The following is a 21,763-nucleotide window of genomic DNA, read 5'->3' on the forward strand; positions in this document are numbered from 1 at the left end:
AGACTATGTCACTGTATGAAAAAAGACATTTACAATGAAGATTTACTGTGCCTGTTTGTAGTGTTTCACAGAATTACAGTACAAAATGGGTAAAATGGGTGAATGGGTTTCCTATGCTTCTCTTTCTTGTACTGAATCCACTTGTCACACTGAATCAGTCACAGTAAGAAAATTGTTACAATACCTGAAACACCTGTTTGTTGTGGCCCATGTACTTGCCATTACCACAGCCGACATCCAGCAACAGTGACCCCAGTGGCAGAGAACACACAAACTGAAAAATTCATCATCATCATCAATATCATCACCATATTCACCATCATAATCACTATATTCATCATCATCACAAACAACACAACCTTTTATTTCCACCTATGGAGGGGGTGAGGTAGGATACAGAAATACGGAAAAGAAAAGGATGAAAGTGGGAGTATTATCATCATCGTCATCGTCGCCATTGTCATCAATTATCAACCATCATCATGATCTTCTTTCCCTACCTATAGGCTGGGTGAGAGAGGATCCAGAAAACAAAGGAAAATGTGTAAGGATCATCATCATCATCATCATCATCATCATCACCCACATAAAGATCTGGGAGGGAGGGGGCTGATGTAAGACCCAGAGAACAACGAAAGAAAAAATACAAAAGTGCGACATCTTTCAACTGCATTCCAGTGAAAAAAATGTAAGCCAATCATTCTATTGAGGAACAGCCTAGTATTCCTTACTTTCCAACAATAAGACTGTACTCCAGGATATAATTTCCTAAGTTGAGAGACAGCCCAATAACCAAGTTATTGATGCCTGGTGATTTTGTGACTTCAGATGCTCCAACTGGATGTGGCCCAGGAGGGTTTAAATCAAATGATGGTTGGGATTTGCTGTTCAAATTTTTTTGCCACTCAAGGAGAGGCAACTGGTCACTCTTGCCTTTAAAAATATAACTGAGTAGCTTAGTCCTGATGCAATAATAAAGACTGGATAATGAGTGGCTGGATGCAGCAGCGAGCCTCAGTATTAACCCCTAAACCACGGGGTTGTTTTGGCTTGACTTGCGTGTCCTGCGGGCATATTTGCACTCCGACAGACTCTCTAAAAATATTTGCCAAAAATCAGTTATTATAGTAGGACTCGCGCACGTTTGCGGCTGTGGTGTGGTCCGCACCTGTGTACAGTGTTGCCACGTTTTCTATACCGTTATCTCTCTCTCTCTCTCTCTCCTGGCGGGAAATGTGAGCCACCCTGAGTACTTTTGATTCTTTTATAAGTTATTTATAATTGTGCTTTCATCTGTTAATTTGGTTTTGTTATATTTAGTAGTAGATGGAGTGTCAAAGTTACTGTCTGCTGAGAGGTTTGTTACGTTACTGATTCATACACCCCGACGTAGTGGGGTGTGGGTGTAGGTGTGGGTGGGAGTGTGGATGTGGGTTTGTTGGGGTGGTGGTCCAGGGGGGAGGGGAAGTGTGAAGGGGGATTTGACCTGAGACACCCAGGAGGGATTAAGAAGGGAGGGAAGGGGAAGGGGGGGCTGGATTCACCTACCACGTGGTCAGTATTAGAAGAGAGAGAGAGAGAGAGAGAGAGAAATTACGTGTATAGATATATGTGCATCAATAGGAACAATGTATATCAGTGTGTGCAGTATGTACAAAGGAACAAATGAATACAAAGAAGGCAGTGACAGACCTCTCTCTCTCTCTCTCTCTCTCTCCTGGCGGGAAATGTGAGCCACCCTGAGTACTTTTGATTCTTTTATAAGTTATTTATAATTGTGCTTTCATTTGTTAATTTGGTTTTGTTATATTTAGTGATGCCGACAATGCATTCAATGCATGCCCCTCTACTGCCTCTCTCTCTCTCTCTCTCTCTCTGTAGGGAAGCTATCTGTCAGTGCTGCCACTCACAAGAATTATATGAATTATTTCTTTTACTTTGGATATTGGCATATTTCTTCTTTTTTCAGGCTCATTCTATTATATCCATAACTGTAATATTATTAACCACCCTAAAACTACGCTAAAAAACATTAAAAGTGACTGCTATTTCTTTTAGCAACACTGTACAATATGTATGCCATGTTTCTGTGTTACTGTATAAATATTTTATGCATAATAAGATTACTGTTGATTCATCCATCAAAATACACAAGTGTAAGTTTTATTCATCTGAATTTATCGAATTTGTGATGCCTTGTACATAAATAGCTTCCGTTTCACATCGCAAGTTGAGGAAACGTGGCACCATTGTAAACAGGTGCGAGCCACACCACAGGCGCTTACGGGCGCAAGGCCGACTATAGTCCTAGAATATTAAAATTAAATATGCATATGGCACATACCTTCAGCTTTCTCCTGGGATGTTTGTTTAGCCTTTGTCGAATACCGTAGGACTTGTGGAGACCTCTGAAGTTGGGTAACGAAGTCTCCACTTTACACTTCCCAACAACCCGTAATATGATTACCACAGCCTGATATTATCAATAGAAACACTATTCTATGATTTTCAAATAGTTTGGAATCCATACTCCAAAAAAAAAAAAAAAACACTGTGAAAGCAATGAAAATTACAAGCGTGTATGACCTTCCCACTTGCGCTCGTTTGCCGCTGGTGTTCTGTCATTCATTATTCATAAAAACACTCACACTTTATATTTCTATTACTATATAACACTTATATATATCTGCAGTCTTTATCCATAAGTTTCCTTCAGTAACAGTAGTTTATTGTCACTGTAGGCATTCAATTTCTCTTTCAGTAAAATACGTAGCATTCATTTTCTCATCCTGTATACTAGTGTTGAGAATGAATCTGTCACTTTCACTTCCACTTTCATAACTCATAGTATTCATACATGCTAGAGTGAAACTTTCACTTTCATTACTCCTAGTATATATACTCGTATTCTTATATTACTACTCATTTACATTTCTATTTACATTCTCTATTTTATTTACATTATTTACATTTCTATTTTATTTACACTGTGTTATGCACTGTCACTTGCAGTAACTTAAAAAACTATTTTCCACTGTTCACTTATATTTACATTCATTGCTTTCACTTGCTGTTTACACATTATTTACATTTCCACTTGCATTGTTTTAGTCACTAGAAAGATCGTAGTCACTGTCCATCATTTTTATTGATAAATTATCCAGTTCACGTTCCACAGCAGTCACTTAGCCCTTTACCCCTTTCCACACGAGGTTTAGTAGAGGTAGAGGTCACAGAGCCCTTTTGCATGGGGCTAAAAAGCAGCGGAATTGGACAGGCACGAATCCGACGTGGTTTCACCTTGAAAGACGACAGTAAACTGAATACTGTGGTGGCCTAGGGGGAATGCAACGCTGCCAATGTCAGCGTGGTGACAGCTGCTAATATATACGCTATGAAATGATTGGCAGGAAATCTAGACAATACATAATAAATCAGGTAGTTCCAGGTGAATGTAAATATCACTTAGGCTTCTCCCTTCCTTTCTTATATATATTTTTATTATGAGAATAGATTATACAGCATATTTCAAGGGGAAATAAACAGGGAAAATTAGCGAACGAGTGCACGTGAGGTGTTGTCAGGTGATAATTAGCAAATTCCAGGTGTATGGCACTATCACTTACCTTATTTCTTTTTGTATATATTATTTGGTATAAGAATAGGGCATAGGGCTTATTTCAATGGATGAAATCAGGGAAAATTCTGGGGAAGATTTACTTAGCACAGCACGGCCAGGCAGGCAGAAGGAGAGGGTAATGGAGGGGAGGTAGGGAGGGGAGTCAAGAATGGGAAGAATGGCTAAATTGTCAACAATGGATGGGAGTACAGATGAGAATTGGAGTGCTGACTAGTGTTGGACATTGGCAGTACTGATAGATGATACAAGCCACCACTTGAAAGCCTGGGCGAATTCAAAATAACACAGAATCACAAAAGTGACGCCTCGCGGTATGATCCCTTGCTCCCAAGCGTCATGAAAGTGACGCCCCGCAGTTAAGGGGTTAACTAAATGCTTATGCTAACTCCTCCCTTTGATCATTATCTGCATTGCTGTGCATGTTTTTCACTAACATCTGTTTCAACATATCTCTGCTCAGATCACTTGTCTTTGCTGTACGTGAACCTAAGTTCACTGATACTTTCCAGCAGGCTGTGGCGATGGATGGTGATATATGAAATATTTGGATAGTATAGCAGCAAGAAGTACATAACAAAAGAGTATGATCAGAAAGGATAATCTCAGATGTTGGAGGGCAAGAGACAATGCTGGCAAGGGATTCTTGATTTATCCTGGCTCATGAAAGTACAGTCAAGTTGTCCAATCCACGGCAACATGGTTCTGGACCACTGCTGTGCTTTAGAAATTCTGTGGTTTATAAATAACATAATTTATGGGGAAAATTACTTATGGTTCTGGCCTCTCGGCCAAGTTGCCACATATCACCCTACCTACACCCAATTGGTCACCAGCAAACACTAGCACACACTCAAATAATTATTCAATGCATATATTACTGTGAATAATGAATATTAAACATTAAATAAACAATATCAAAGGGTTTTACCTGACTCTGACCAATGACAATCCCTAAGTGGAAGGGTTGGGGGTGGGGGTTCTGAGGCTACAGGCAAACTAGGGCCTCTCAGCATGAGGCAAGTGTGGTGGTGCCTGATGCTGCCATTGCCTCAGCCCAGCTTCTTCCTCCTCAGCCTCCCTCAGGAACCCCTCAAAGTCTGCTCCAGAGATAACTGAAGTGGTGTCACTGTCATTCTTGCCTTTTTCTCGGAGCGACGATTAACATCCATTTTCTGGTCATATTTAAGTGGTGGCTTTTTTTAAAGTCCCTTGTGTGATGAAGTCTTAGGCCGGTTGTGGTCTGATATCATAACATGCTCGAAAGGCAAGTAAGGGGGGGGTGGGGGGAAAGAGCCTGGTAATCCTCAGAAACCATGTTCATGGCCACTCTTGCAGCAGGTGATGCAGGAATAAACAATGGAGAGAAGTAGTGTGCGCACTTGCTGCCAGGGAAGGGTTATGATTGGCTTCTTATTGCTTGTCATGCTTGCCTGTGAAGGGCTGATGGCCGCGGTTTGTGCACAGACACGCACCATGGAAATCTCAACGGAAATGCGTCACTTTGGTGCCAAAGATCCGCGCTTTAAGCATATAGGCTAACCATGGTTTATGCTGTTTTCAGTTCTGAGCAGGAACCATGTTGTGGATTAGAGAACTGTGGCTTACAAACACATGTTTTATGTGACTCAACTGTACATGTGTTCATTATTTCCTCCAACTCTGTAAGGTCCTTATACCTTCTGGGCAAGTCAGACACTAAGGGGTATGGTGACAGTACCACTCTCTTTGTCTCATGCTACATTAATCTCTTGTGAAACTTTTCATCTCAGTTGCTACTGATCAGAATTGTGCTCTTCAATTTATAATGATAGCTGTGAATCAGTGATGAACTTTAGTAAAATTTCTTTGGCCTAAATAAAGGCATGAGCAATATCTTGTAGATAATATACATGAGTGCGTGGAAGAGTTTTGTTATTGGGGAGACATGTTATGTGCTGGGGGTTGGGCTGGAGCTAGCTCTGTGGCTAGGGCATGGAGTGGTTGGAGGAAGCTCAGGCAGCTGTTGCCTCTCCTGACAGGGAGAGGGTTCTCCCCCCTTCCAAAATTTTTAGAATCACAAATTACCTGCATTCTTCTTTCTAACAGTTCCAACATCTCCATAACCCTCCACTCAACTGCCACTCTCTCCTTAACTTTTTCTCCATCTCCTTGGATTTACCCTGAAACCCTTCAAATTCAGGTGTTTCAAGATTCATCCTTTTGCCACTAGTTCTAACCTCTGATGCATTTTTGATTGTTGCTTTAGAGAAACAGTTGGACACAGTGATGGCTGTTGTAACAAAGCTTTTGTTATTATACTGGTGTTTTGTGGTCAGCTGATATTTTAGAACATGCATATCTTTAGGGTATATACCTCATGGTTTCTTAATATTTCTGAATCAGTTGATGTTTAAATTGATTTGGAAGCATACCTAACATGAAGATGGCTTTCCAGCCTCATAACGGGCACCTGTGTGAGTGATCCAACATAAACTGGACAGAACATGAAGGTTTATCTAATCTGAGGGACGGGAGAGCTATATTCGTGTTAAGTTAACACTTCCAAATCTATCTATCTATCTATTGCCTGACGCCTCAATCCCGTTCGGGGTGGCCACAAAAAAATCGCCTCCACGTCGTCCTGTCCCCTGCCATTTCACTGCCCTGCTCCCAGATCACACCCCCTTCTCTCATATGCCTCTCCACCCCATCCCTCCATCTCATTCTCGTCCTCCCCTTCCCTCTCCCCTCCCTCCACCTCACTCACATACACTCTCTTCGTCAGTTTTTCACCCTCCATCCTCTCCACATGGCCAAACCACCTCAGTGTATTCCTCCTAATGCTTCCTATCAAATCCATATCCATACCACAATGCTCCTTTATATCCTCATTTGTCAGCCTGTCCCTACATGTGACTCCACAGGCTCCTCTTAAATAACTCATTTCCACTGCTCTAACTCTTGACTTGTGTCCTTCCAACAACGTCCAAGCTTCACTTCCATACGTTAGAGTTGGTATCACAATACTGTCATGTAATAACTTTTTCACTTCCATGCTTACTTCCCTGTTTCTTATCACTGCTTTCAAGGAACCAGCAACCTTTCTTCCCTGCTGTACCCTTTCAAGCACTTCAACCTCCAAACCTCCATCCTTACTCATCACACTACCCAAGTACTTAAACATACTCACATTTTCCAATTCCTCACCATCCAACCTCGCTGTACATTCACTGACGTCATCCCTCTCAAAGACCATCACTTTACTTTTCCCTACATTAAACTTTAGATTCCGTTTCTTACACACTCTCCCAAACTCATCCACCATGCCTTGCAGCTCCCCTTCGTCTTCACTCAACAACACAGTATCATCTGCAAACAACAGTACAGGAAGTTTCCAAACACTACCCTCTCTCATCAGGGCCACTCCAACATCCACTACCCTACATTGTACCTCTTTTATTACCCCATCCATGTACAGATTGAATACCATGGAGACATGACACATCCCTGTTTCAACCCAACCTTCAAAGAGAAAAATTCACTCAGTTCACCATCCACACGCACTGCAGCCTTAACACCATCATATATACTCTTCACAGCATTCAACAACTTCCCATCTACTCCATATATTCTTAACCCGCGCCGTCCCGAGGACGTACTTCCACGTCCTCACGTTTTGTCACAGCTAATCCCGAGGACGTACTTCAACGTCCTGCAATTGCAAGGTTCATAATTTCCACAATTTTCAAAATTCGCGTGAGATTTTCGTTTCGCCCGGGTACCCAAGCCTCCCCTACCTGCCGCCAGGCGGGCAGCGTCCTAGACCCCGCGTGACCCGCGCTCGCCCTTGTCTCGGTCACTCACCTGCCAGCAGTGACCCAGGTCAGACATGGCGCGGAAAGGTCTCTCAGACGAGCAAATCGCATCTGTCCTGGAAGCCTTCACTGGAGACAGTGATTCTCCACTCGATGATGATGTGGTGGATCGCGATTACGTCCAGCCAGAGGAAGAAATAAGTAGCAGTGATAAGGAGGTCCCTTCGCCCCGAAAAACGAGGTATGTGACATACCGTAAGGCAAGGGAAGGCCAGCCTGCTCCCCAACCACGTGCACAGCTATCTCTCCATCACGATTCTGATCAGGACGAGGATGAGGACGATGAGGATGACGGAGGCCTAGGACGTGATATCGCCGCGTGGTTGGGAAAGGAGAAAATATCACCACGTGGATCAGAAGGTGGGGCGAGACGACACCTAAGGTATGGTCAAAGTACTTTGTCTGGGGAAGTAGCAAGTGGTGTGGTGGGATTGCTGGGAGAAAGGGAAAGTGTTGTGGCGGCAGCGCGGGGTGAAAGTGAGAGTGGTGTGGGGGTAGTGCGGGGTGAAGGGGCCAGTGGTGTGAGGGAGGCAGCACGAGCACGTGGTGCTCGTAGGCCTAGGGGAGAGGAGGTTGAGTCACTTCCCTTCGCCCCTGAATATTCACAAACTTCCTCCCCACAGCCCCAGGATGTGGGGAAAGGAAAGAAAGGGAAGGGAAAGGATAAAGGAAAAGGGAGAGGGAAGAGAAGTGCGAGTGATGAGAGGCGCCGCTCTCCACCTCCCCAACCTCCCCCACCACCCTCACCTCCCCACCCTGACGTAGGGGACGATGGTGACGTGGCTGGAGACGGTGGTGTCACGTGGAACTGGGAGGATGGGAGTAATTTTACTCCCATCATTCACCCTTTCACTGAGGAGTGGCGGTCAGGTTGCACGGCTCCAGGTGTAAATGCTGGGTTGTCACGGTTAGATTTTTTCAACTTGTTTTTTGGTGAGGCGTTTGTTGGGCGCATAGTAGAACAGACAAATATATTTTCACAATCCCAGCGCCTTGAAAGTGAACGCTTAGGAACCACAAGCAAGCATGCAGAACAGTATGACTATCCCGTGACTATATCAGAGATGTTCCTATTTTTTGCCCTGGTAATCTTGATGGGTGTGGTGAGGAAAAATCAAATTCCTGCCTACTGGACAACGGACCCAATCATCCTAACACCTTTCTTTGGAAAGGTGATGGGTCGTAATAGATTTCAGTTTATTCTCGGCCGCCTCCACTTTTTGATGCAGATGATCCAGCCAATGCAAATAACACCGATAAAATGAGGAGAATTAGGCTGGTATTTGATCATTTACGGGAAATGTTCCGCTCCTCATTTTATCCCTACAGAGACCTCGTCATAGACGAGAGTCTTGTGTTGTGGAGAGGCAATATTTCCTTTAGGCAGTACATACCCAGCAAGAGACACCGTTTCGGGTTCAAGATCTTTGTTATGTGTGACTGTAAGACTGGTTATGTGCAAGACATAGTCTTGTACACGGGCGCACAGACAGATATAATAGAAGATCGGAGTATAGGACTCTCTGGGGCCGTGGTGAAGACAATGATAGAAGAGTACCTTCATCGTGGTCATGTGTTGTACCTGGACAACTGGTACACTAGCCCTCTTCTCGCTAGGTTCCTCCACCAACACGACACCGGAGTCTGTGGTACAGTCAAGAGAAACCGTCGCCATATGGTCAAGATAGGGAGGAAACTTGACAAGAATGAGGTGGTTTTCTTCCAGGCCAATAACATCCTTGCAACCCTGTGGAACCACAACAGGGAAGTTTGCCTCCTATCAACTGTTCACAGCCCCCTGATGCACCGCACAGACTCCGTGGATCACCGTAGCGAGAGGAGGCGCAACGTATGGAAACCAGAGTCTGTACTTGCCTATAATCTGAACATGAGGCAAGTTGATCAGTCAGACTCGATGATTTCAAGTGTTGACTGTGCCAGGACCACGATGAAGTGGTACAAGAAACTCTTTTTCCACTTGCTCGACATCACGGTCCTGAACGCCCACTACCTGCACGCAATGACCACCGGAGTATCCGAGACCTTTGAGGGGTTTGTGAGGGAGCTGGCACGTGAAATAATCGCCAAGCATGCCCAGGAAAGACCCCCACACCGCCCCCGCGCCCCCCATGCTGCTCAGACTCCCCTACGTCTTGCAGGCCGCCACTACCCCAGCGCAATCCCTTCCGAACCAAACCGTCGTAAACCCCAGCGTCGCTGCCATGTATGTAAGCACTTGACAGTCAGACCATCCACGCAGAGAAAAGACACAAGATACGAGTGTGTCGAGTGCAATGTTGCGTTGTGCCTTCAGCCTTGTTTCAAGGAATATCATAATTTCCTACACTTCTGAAACTGTGTGGGAAGGCGAAATGACGCTCATGATAATGGTAAGACCAGTCAGTAGGTGCTAAGTCATATATAAAGTTGAAACGGGTGTTATTTTTTCAGAAAAGTAATGTATAAGATGAGAATTAGTGTAAGTGGAAAGAATTGTTATCAAAACTACACCCACTGTGTAAATCTGGTCAGTAAATTTGTGATAGCAAGGAAATAAAGTGGAAACGGGTGTAATGTTAGCATGAATAAAACGTATAAGTTGAACATTACTGTAAGTTGTCATAATTGATGTCACGAGTACACCCACATTCTGGTCAGTAAGTATGTGATAGGAATTATATACAGTGGAAGATGTTGTAATGTTAGTAGTAAGGTATTTTATAAGTTGATTACTAGTGTAAGATGAAACAAATGATATCGCGATAACACTCCCTGTGTAAGTACGCGCAAATATGTTGCTAAGTTCCATCGTACGTTCAGAAATGATGTGATATCAATTATATCAAGTGTTTACATGTGCAATGTTAGTGTAGAATTATTATATAAGTACAAAAATAGGTTGTAAGTTGAATTAGTTGTCATAGCGACTTCACCGTGTGTGTTACTATGCGCTATTATTACGCTATATATTTACGTAAGGCCTGAAATAATCTCAAAACAGTTCTATAAAGTTGAAAAGTGTATAATAATATTAGAAAAGTATTATGTAAGTAGAAAAAGCACAATACGAGTTGAAACAACAGTCACAGCGAGTTCACTCACTATGTAAATAAGCGCTAACATTACGCTAAATGTTATCAAAAGGCCTGTGAATACGTAAAAACAGTTCAATAAAATGTAAAATGGTATAATGTTATTGTAGAAGTATTATGTAAGTAAAAAAAATTATATGTATCATGATTTTAGAATGTTAGCGATTCATCGTGACCAAGTTGGCCGATTTTGCTCGTTTCTCACGATGGTACAATGCTTATTTCTGCTCTATTTTTGTATAAAATCCAATATACTCTTTTATCACATGTTTTTATGTTTGTAATAAATTCATTTCCACTTACTTTCATTGGTTTCCCAAACTTATAATACCATAGAAAACGTTTGATGCTCACACCGCCTAGGGAGAACACGGGGCCAGGTGGGACTAAGGCATACCTGGTTAAGCTAATTAGGGACCCCGGGGACCACTTTCTTTGCCACCGGCCATTGTTTCTGACCAAAAGCGAAAGTTTAAGCAAAAAAAAAAAAGGGTCGAAAAATGCCCGGGATTGGGGGGTACCAGTGGTCGAAAAGTGGCCGGGACGGGGCGGGTTAATACTTTCCACAATCCTTGTCTATCCACCCTGTAGTATGATTTCTCCAAATCCATGAAAGTCGCATACAACTTCTTTCCCTTCTCTAGAGACTTTTCCACTAAAGATCTAAGAATGAATATCTGATCTACACAACCTCTTCCCTTCCTAAAGCCTCCCTGTTCTTCTCCAACCAATTTCTCTATTATTTCCCTAACTCTGTCAAAAAGTATCCTAGCATACACTTTTCCTATTATACTGAGAAGATAAATGCCCCTATGATTACCACACACTTCTTTTTCCCTTTCTCCTTTGTACAAGGGAATAATTATACCTGACTTCCAATCCTCCAGGACTCTACCTTCCTCCTAGGCATCTTCCACATCCATTCTACTACTATCTCTCCCCTGTGCTTCAGCATTTCACCACACACTCCATCAATTCCTGGGGCTTTCCCCAATTTGACTTTCTTCATTGCTTCCACAACTTCTATCCTACTGATTTCTTCCTGTCTTCTCACCTCCCTCCTTCTCCCAGCCATTCCAGAGCCACTTATACTGACATTACTTCCCTTCTCTGTGTTCAACAATTCCTTAAAGTGTTCCCTCCATCTGCTCACTTTTTCTCCCTCCTCCACTAGTAATCTACCACTTTTATCTTTCACTCCCCTACTAACTTCACTGCCCCCTGTCTTACTCTTTTCACATCTTTCCAGAACATTTTCTTACAGTCCCTCCACTTTACACTCAAATTCCTTCCAAATTCCTCATCCACTCTCTTCTTTCTCTTACTAATCTTTTCACCTCTCTTTTCCTTTCTACATATAATTCTCTTCCGTCTCTCAACTTCTTCCACACCCCTATTTCTCATCCATTCATTGTATGCTTTCTTCTTTTGTGCCACAGCCTGTCTCACCACTTGCTTCCACCATGCTGTTCCTTGCACCCCCTTCTGTCTTCTCTTCACCCCACACACCACATCACATGCAGCACATATTTCTTCTGTGAATATCTTGCACACATCTTCCACATCCCCCATCTGCTCCAATCCATATTTACCCAATCATTCCTCCACTTCCCTCTTATATTCTGCCTTTTTCTCATCCTCTTGCAACCTTTCCACTCTCCTTGCAACTACTCCTTCCTCCCGTCCTTCCCTTCTTCTATTTCTTCATCTTACTTGGATCTTGATTCTGGCCACCACCAAGCAGTGGTCAGAAAGTCCACTCCCCCAACCTCTATGAGTTCTTGCATCCATTACACATCTTCGTATCCTTTCATCCACACACACATAATGAATCATTGCCTCCCTTTCATTCAGTTCACCACCCACCCTTCTCATCACTTGCCATGTATACCTGTGGATCATTTTGTGCCTGAAGAGAGTATTGACTATCACCAACCCCCTCCCGGCACAGATGTCCACTAACGCACTGCCATTCTCATTTATCTCAGCAGGCACACCCCACTCACCAACTATTCCATCCACCTTCACATTCCCTACTTTACCATTCATATCACCAATCAAAAACACTCTCTCATTCCTTCCAACCTTTTCCATGCACATTTCCACATTTGTCCAGAACTCTTCTCTCACTCTGCTTGCACGATCTTGCGTTTGCGCATACAGTACACGCACACAATCGCCCACATTTGTATTCAAACTTTCAATCTTACCCACACAATCCTTGAGCCAACTGATCCATACTCTCTTATGTTCTTCTTCCATCTTTTACTCACAACAATAAACACTCCTTCTTTTGCCCTCTCATTCTCACCTACTCCTGAACATATACCCCATCCATACTCCCATTCTCTCACACTTTCTCCTCTCCATTTAGTTTCAGTTACTCCACATATATCCACTTTCACACCCTCAAGCACCTGGATAATCTCTCTCTCCTTCACCTCATCATTCACACCCCTTACATTCCATGTCGTGATCCATACCATGTCCTTTGTCTGGTCCTTGGTTGTCATCTTTTGGTCAATTCTTGTCCGAGGCTTCTTGTTCGTCTTTTTAGTCAGCTGTTTTCCAGGGAGGGGCACTAATCCTCCGCCAACCCTTTTAGTCGCCTCATATGACAAGCAGGGATACTGGGGGAGTATTCTTGAAAACCCCCTACCCCCAGGGGGGGTATATATTTATCCATCCATCCATCCATCATCCAATCCTACGTTGCCCCATGAGGAGCATAGAAGCCCGGGGCTAGGCAGTTGGTCCTGACATTTAAGATGAAAGTGACCAGCCTCACTCACCCTTGAGTGGCATTACATGAGCAATAAACGCCAATCACCCCTTGGATATAAACCTTCACCGGTTCAATCCGATTGGAGCACAATAATTACCCACTAAACCACCAGGTGCCAAAATTTGGTTATATGGTTACTACCCAGTGTAGTAAATGGTTTCTTGGTGTACAGGAAACCATTTGGCTTGTCACTCAGTGTAGAGTCACCCACAGGCAGAAGGGAGAGGAAAGAATGAAGGAATGAAAGACAGAAGAGGGAGTACCCCCAGGGGGGGTATATATTTATAAACAAACAAACACAAAAACAAACACACACAAAGTACTGTACTAAGACATGAAACACATCTAACCTCCAAAACCTGAGGCCATGGTTTGTGTCGGGTAACACTAAAGTGTCCAGCTATCTTGTCATAAACTTGTAGAACGTGATCCTTCTCCAACTTTGATGCACTCTTCTCCTCGACCGCCATTCCTGGTGTATTACGGGCATTCTGAGTTACAACTGTGGAAAGAAAAAACCTTATCCAACATCACTTCAAACACAATAATGGAAGCAAATACAGTACAGTACTCAAGTCTGTGCTCATGTTCCCGTACTTCTATCTATCTATCTATTGCCAGACGCCTCAATCCCGTTTGGGATGGCCACAAACAAATCGCCTCCAAGTCGCCCTGTCCCCCGCCATTTCACTGCCCTGCTCCCAACTCACACCCCCCTCTCTCATATACCTCTCCACCCCATCCCTCCATCTCATCCTCGGCCTCCCCCTCACTCTTCCCCCCTCCACCTCACTCACATACACTCTCTTCATCAGTCTTTCACACTCCATCCTCTCCACATGGCCAAACCACCTCAGTGTGTTCCTCATAACGCTTCCTATCACATCCACATCAACACCACAACACTCCTTTATATCCTCATTCGTCAGCCTGTCTCTCCATGTGACTCCACAGGCTCCTCTTAAATAACTCATTTCCACTGCTCTCACTCTTGACTTGTGTCCTTCCAACAATGTCCAAGCTTCACTTCCGTACGTTAGAGTTGGTATCACAATACTGTCATGTAGTAACTTACTTCCCTGTTTCTTATCATTGCTTTCAAAGAACCAGCAACCTTTCTTCCCAGCTGTACCCTTTCAAGCACTTCACCCTCCAAACCTCCATCCTTACTCATCACACTACCCAAGTACTTAAACGTACTCACATTTTCCAATTCCTCACCATCCAACCTCGCTGTACATTCACTGACTTCACATCTCTCAAAGACCATCACTTTACTCTTCCCTACATTCAACTTTAGATTCCGTTTCTTACACACGCTCTCAAACTCATCCACCAAGCCTTGCAGCTTCCCTTCGTCATCACTCAACAACACAGTATCATCTGCAAACAACAAAACAGGGAGTTTCCAAACACTATCCTCTCTCACCAGGGCCACTCCAACACCCACTACCCTACATTGTACCTCTTTTATTACCCCATCCATGTACAGATTGAACAACCATGGAGACATGACACATCCCTGTTTCAAACCAACTTTCAAAGAGAAAAATTCACTTAGTTCACCATCCACACGCACTGCAGCCTTCGCACCATCGTACATACTCTTCACAGCATTCAACAACTTCCCATCTACTCCACATATTCTTAACACTTTCCACAATCCTTGTCTATCCACCTTGTCATATGCTTTCTCCAAATCCATGAAAGCCGCATACAACTTCTTTCCCTTCTCTAGAAACTTTTCCACTAAAGATCTAAGAATGAATATCTGATCTACACAACCTCTTCCCTTCCTAAAGCCTCCCTGTTCTTCTCCAACTAATTTCTCTGTTCTTTCTCTAACTTTATCAATAAGTATCCTAGCATACACTTTTCCTATTATACTAAGAAGACAAATGCCCCTATGATTACCACACACTTCTTTTACCCCTTTTCCTTTGTATAAGGGAATAATTATACGTGACTTCCAATCCTCCGGGACTCTACTTTCCTCCCAGGCCAATCTGCACATCTTCCACATCCATTCTACTACTATCTCTCCCCCGTGCTTCAGCATTTCACCACACACTCCATCAATTCCTGGGGCTTTCCCCGATTTAACTTTCTTCATTGCTTCCACAACTTCTATCCTACTGATTTCTTCCTGTCTTCTCACCTCCCTCCTTCTCCCAGCCATTCCCCAGCCACTTATACTCGCATTACTTCCATCCTCTACGTTCAACAATTCCTTAAAGTGTTCTCTCCATCTGCTCACTTTTTCTCCCTTCTCCACTAGTAATCTACCATTTTTATCTTTCACTCCCCTGCTAACTTCACTTCAACCCTGTCTTACTCTTTTCACTTCTCTCCAGAACATTTTCTTACACTCCCTCCACTTTACACTCAAATTCCTTCCAAATTCCACATCCACTCTCTTCTTACTCTCTCTTACTAATCTTTTCACCTCACTCTTTCTTTCTACATTTAACTCTCTCTTCCACCTCTCAACTTCTTCCATGCCCCTATTTCTCATCCATTCATTGTATGCTTTCTTCTTTTGTGCCACAGCCTGCTTCACCTCTTCAGTCCACCACGCTGTTCCTTGCACCCCCCTCCGTCTTCTCTTCCTTCCACACACCACATCACATGCTGCACATACTTCTTCTGTAAATATCCTACACACACCTTCCATGTCTCCCATCTGTTCCAATTCATATTTGCCCAATCGTTCCTCCACTTCTCTCTTATATTCTGCCTTTTTTTCATCCTCTTGTAACCTTTCCACTCTCCTTGCAAGTACTCCTTCCTCTCGTCTTTCCCTTCTTCTATTCCTCCATCTTACTTGAATTCTAATTCTGGCCACTACCAAGTAGTGGTCAGAAAGTCCACTCCCCGAACCTCTATAAACTCTTGCATCCATTACACATCTTCGCATCCTTTCATCCACACACACATAATCAATCATTGCCTTCCTTTCATTCAGTTCACCACCCACCCTTCTCATCACTCGCCATGTATACCTGTGGATCATTTTATGCCTGAAGAGGGTATTGGCTATCACCAACCCCCTCCCAGCACAAATGCCCACTAACACACTCCCATTCTCATCTATCTCAGCAGGCACACCCCACTCACCAACTATTCCATCCACCTTCACATTCCCAACTTTACCATTCATATCACCAATCAAAAACACTCTCTCATTCCTTCCAAACTTTTCCATGCACACTTCTACATTTGTCCAGAACTCTTCTCTCACTCTTCTAGCATGATCTTGTGTTGGCGCATACACACACACAACCGCCCACATTTGTATTCCAACTTTCAACTTTACCCACACAATCCTTGACCCAACTGATCCATATTGTCTTATGCTCCTCTTCCATCTTTTACTCACAACTATACATACTCCTTCCTTTGCCCTCTCATTCTCACCTACTCCTGCACATATACCCCATCCATACTCCCATTCTCTCACACTTTCTCCTCTCCATTTTGTTTCAGTTATTCCACATACATCCACTTTCGCACCCTGAAGCACCTGGACAATCTCTCTCTCTTTCACCTCATCATTCGCTCCCCTTACATTCCAAGTTCCAATTACCATGTCCTTTGTCCGGTCCTTGGTCGTCATCGTTTGGTCAGTCCTTGTCCGAGGCTTATTGTTTGTTTTTTTAGTTAGTTGTTTTCCGGGGAGGGGCACTAACCCACCGCCAACCCTTTTAGTTGCCTTTTAAGACAAGCAGGGATACTGGGGGAGTATTCTTGAAAAACCCCCCTACCCCCAGGGCTTCAGCTGTCCTGTTATTCTCTGACTAACTACAGGAAAATCTCAATACTCCAGCTTAATGATGGGGGTAGAAATACCACCATACACTGCCTAATTATGGCCAAATCCCGGTTTAACGATGAGTTTTGATTTTTTTTTTTTTAACCAATTTTGATGATATTTTAGACTACAATTGTAGTTCAGGTTGATTTATAAACCGTTATTAGACTCAGATTAATGTGTTTTAGCCATTGGTGGGATGAACATTGTCATTTTGGGGTACAGTTTACTAAGCTTGATTTTTTCCAGACTTATATTTGACAATTTTCAGATTTTATTTGTAGGTTTTAGAGAGTTATTTACAGGTGTTAGGCTTAGGTTAGCTTCCCTGACAGCTGTTAGGCCATTTAGATTGCCTTTACTTGTTTTGGGGATCATTTGGGTGAGTTTTGGGCTTGGTTTGGGGGGAAACCCGAGGCTGGTAAACGCTCCCAATTACTTTATGTTAGAAATACCCCAATATATGATATCCCGCCTAACGATGGGGTTTTACCCAACCAATTAAATTGTTAAACTGGGGTATGCCTGTACATCTGTGTTGTGTACTTTTCCCTAATTCTACAATGAAAAATTCTCTGACTATATTACTTCTCATATCAAACACATCCTGTCAGTGTCTTCATTTTCTGAAATCTCCATTCTGGGTGATTTCAATGTTCAACACCACCTTTGGCTTTCCTCTCTTTTCAGTGGCCCACCTGGTGAACAAGTCTACATCTTTTTTATGTTTAATGACCTAAAGCAGCTTGTACAGCACCCTACCTGAGTCCTTGACCGCCTTGGAGAGTGTTCTGACATACAGTGAACTCTCAATTATCCGGCATAATTCAGCCAACCCCTACGTCGGATGTTGCACAGTACCCCCCCACTGGCTTAACATTCAGTGCTGAGCCAGATATTGAATTATTATCCATCTCAGCCCTGTATCATAAAAACTTTCCTATGAGTAAAAGATGAATATGATACATAAAATACAATACAGTATTGATATAGTACAGTAATACAGTACATAGTGTACTATGTACTCAACTAGTGTTGACATCAATGGAAGGTAGAGTTGTACACCATGCAGTACAGTACAGTGCACTTAATTCCGTGTGGTCTGGTGGCAGTAATTACGTGTACAGTAATTTCAGAAACATAGTAGAGCACTAAGACATGAAGCACTGAGAGGCCACAAGCTTTGCAACAACAATGCGCAAGGGATGGGAGGCCACAGACTAAGGCACAGCACTTGGGTTTTGCCACCGTATGGTCATGGGCAGAGCACATAGATACGTCTTCATGGTATGAGATCCACGGGAGAGAAAGAGAGGGCGATGGTTGGCTCAGTGTGCTCGGTGGGTTGCTCTCACAGTGCATTCTGATTGGCTGGCACGTTGCGGGCATTCTCACTGGCTGGCGCATTGTAAGGTTTTCCCAGGCGCCGGTTGACTAACACATCTGAGCCAGATGACACATCTTGCCACTGAATATTGCACAGAACTGCTGGTTGCTTCCCATTTCGGCTCCAGATACTGCATAATTTTGCTGGATATTGCTTTAACCTGTACCGTGCTAGGGAAGTTTTTTTTTTTTTTTTTTTTTTTTTTTTTTTTTTTACTCTGGGCATAGGCTGCACAGCCTGCTTTCAAGGCCCAGTAGTCCTCCTACATACCGCACACCTCTACATGTCACCACTTCGGCGCTAACACCCACCGTCCATACTGAATACATGCTAGGGCTGTCTCATACAGGACTGGTGTATTGGTAATATCGGGGGTATTTTTACGACATGTCGGTGGGCCTTCTGGTAGATCTGTAAAGCCTGATTTTTCTGAAATTCAAATCCTTAAACTGTTCCCTGCCTCAGAGGGATTTGAACCCGGGTCCGTCAGGACTGCAGGCCAACTCTCTACCGACTGAGCCACCGCCTCCCACATACATATCCCCTTTAAAAATGCCAGGACATAGATGTACATCCTGCAGCACTGAGAAGTCATTGCAAGCAATCAGAGTAACATAGAAGGTAATAACGTATCTTGTTAACTTCAGACATTTCTCTGCTATGCTTACAACACTGATTTAGAAGTGTGGGCGGCGAGTGACAGTCTTCAGAGGCTCACAGTCGCTTTGCTCTCTCAGTAACCTCGAAGATTTCAGAGGTTTTGTGGCACCAACACAACTCAATTCAATCAACTTTCTGGCTCTGGTCTATCTATCTATCCACTGCCAGATGCCTTAATCCCGTAAGGGGTGGTCACAAACAAATCGCCTCCATGTTGCCCTGTCCCCTGCCATTTCGTTGCCCTGCTCCCAGCTTATACCCTCCTCTCTTATGTACCTCTCATCTCCATCCCTCCATCTCATCCTTGGCCTCCTCCTCCTTCTTACCCCCTCCACCTCACTCACATACACTTTTCTCGTTCTCCATCCTCTTCACATAGCCAAATCACCTCAATGTGTTTCTCCTAACACTTCCTATCACATCCACAACCACACCACAACGCACCTTCACTTCCTCATTTGTCTGTCTGACTTTCCGTGTGATTCCACATGCTCCTCTCAAATAACTCACTTCCACTGCTTGATTTGTGTCCCTCCAACATGGTCCAAGTTTCACACTCATACATTAGAGTTGGTATCACAATACTGTCATGTAGTAACTTTTCACTTCCATGCTCACTTCCCTGTTTCTTATCACTGCTTTCAAAGAACCAGCAACCTTTCTTCTTGTTGTACACTTTCAAGCACTTCACCCTCTAAACTTCCATCCTTACTCATCACACTACCCAAGTACAGCAAGCTCGCCCCCAACGCATGGGTTTCGTTCCTAACGTGGCGCGTTTGGCGCGAAACCGCGTAAGTTTTAACTACTCCTTATTTTGCTCCCTAGATCTCCCAAACGTGGTCCACCGCTGCCATCTGCCACTGGTAATCAATATGAAGCACCCCAAGTGGTCAGAAGGCCCATCCAATGTCACAACCCACAAACACAGCACTGCACAGCAAAACTCCGACACACAAACACCCAAACACAAGGCAACATTCCAATGCCGAAACCAGTCGGCGTCGGAATGTTACCTCGTGCCCACGCACCTGCACGTCGAAGCCTTGCTGTGCAGCACTGTACTTGCAAGCCACAACACCAAATGAACCCTCCAACCACCCAAAGTGCCTCATATTGATCACCAATGGCAGACAACAGCAAAACACCATGCCTAGGGAGTCTAAGGAGCAAAATGGCTTCTGGACCATTCGCTGTCAAGCCAGTTCGCCGTCACAACAATAACAAGACAACATAGGCTTTGATGGATCCCCCTGAAATATAGTTATTAAAGTATTGATTAATTAATAATAAGTATATTTATAAAAGTATTGACTAATTAATATATTTACAGAATGACGGGGAACCATACAGGGTGCAAATTGTCCTGATGGGGAATCGTTCATGTTTTGACGGGGAATTGACATGATGGCGAATTGTCTTGGAACCCACCGATCGTGTGTAATCTATAACTGGTTACAAGGCTTTATTTAATGCTTTAACTTTCTTTAAGTGCTTTAACTTACAGATGCATACCAGAATAGTAAATATTTAACTTACAAATACAGTACTGTGGAAAAGCAGTACAGCAAATATTTAACAAACAAATAAAAAAGGTAATATTCTGATGCCTATCAGAAAACTGGTTATAAGACTTTATTTCTTGCCTGAACGTTATTTAATGATACTTTAACTTGCACATAAACTTACCAGAACAGTGCTGTAAATATTTAACTTACAAATACAGCACTGAGAAAAAGCAGTACAGCGAATCACATCACGTGATCAAAACAAACCGTGCGTGCTGAGCTGATGTTCGAGGATTTGGCCTATCAAATGCCTCTCTCGCGTAAATATATAGTTTTCGTAATGGTTCTTTAATCTTACGTTATCTTATACATATCCCAGCACTAATCATGTATAATTGAGAGCGTGTTCGGCAAGAACGTGTTCCGGGCGAGTTTTTCATTCATTCATTGCCAGACGCCATGTATCCCAGACAGGGTGGCCAAGGGCTTAGAGTTAATTGTTTTACAGGGAGGGGCACTAATCCTCCACCAACCCCACTTGACGTAGGGATGCCAACAGCATCTGGTGTTCCCAGGCGGTCACCCATCCAAGTACTAACCAGACCCAACGTTGCTTAACTTCGCTGATCGAACGGGAAGCGGTATACTTAAATGCAACCCCATTGTCCATTTCTTCCTCATCCAACCTCACTGTACATTGTGACTTCATTTCTCTCGAAGGGAGCTACGAAGTCGTTGAATGTACTGTATGCTTGGATGAGGAAGCTTTGGTGATTACTTTAATTAGTGACAGGGATCTTATACTGAAGTTTTAGGCCCATTTTGCCAGGAAAAAAAAAAAAAAATCCAATATCGGCTGGCGTAGAGGGGTATCGTTTCCTATTTTTTTTTTTTTCCCCAGCGCAGTATGGGTTAATCAGTCAATCATTTCCTGTGGCACCCCACGGGATACACAGGGCCTCGATGAACTCTCTCCAACAAAATTTGTCTCTTGCCACCTCCTTCAGGTCCCACCAACACTCCTCT

At 43.5% G+C, this 21,763-nt stretch overlaps 1 protein-coding gene and 1 pseudogene across 1 annotated transcript in view; both read right to left on the reverse strand.

Annotated features, from left to right (window-relative positions):
• LOC145413487 (tRNA (carboxymethyluridine(34)-5-O)-methyltransferase alkbh8) overlaps positions 1-21,763 on the reverse strand; it is a 386,005-nt gene that overhangs the window by 48,470 nt on the left and 315,772 nt on the right. The window contains exons 8-9 of the mRNA XM_080283187.1: positions 13,722-13,873; positions 185-274 (exon numbers count right to left, since the gene is read on the reverse strand). Of these exons, the coding sequence (XP_080139313.1) occupies positions 185-274; positions 13,722-13,873 (242 nt within the window). The remainder of the gene's footprint in view (positions 1-184; positions 275-13,721; positions 13,874-21,763) is intronic.
• On the reverse strand, positions 21,288-21,404 carry LOC145414134 (5S ribosomal RNA; annotated as a pseudogene).

The sequence above is a fragment of the Coenobita brevimanus genome, chromosome 12 (assembly GCF_032717465.1).
Source record: "Coenobita brevimanus isolate Jiangsu-jjx chromosome 12, ASM3271746v2, whole genome shotgun sequence".
In the NCBI taxonomy this organism is placed as follows: domain Eukaryota; kingdom Metazoa; phylum Arthropoda; class Malacostraca; order Decapoda; family Coenobitidae; genus Coenobita; species Coenobita brevimanus.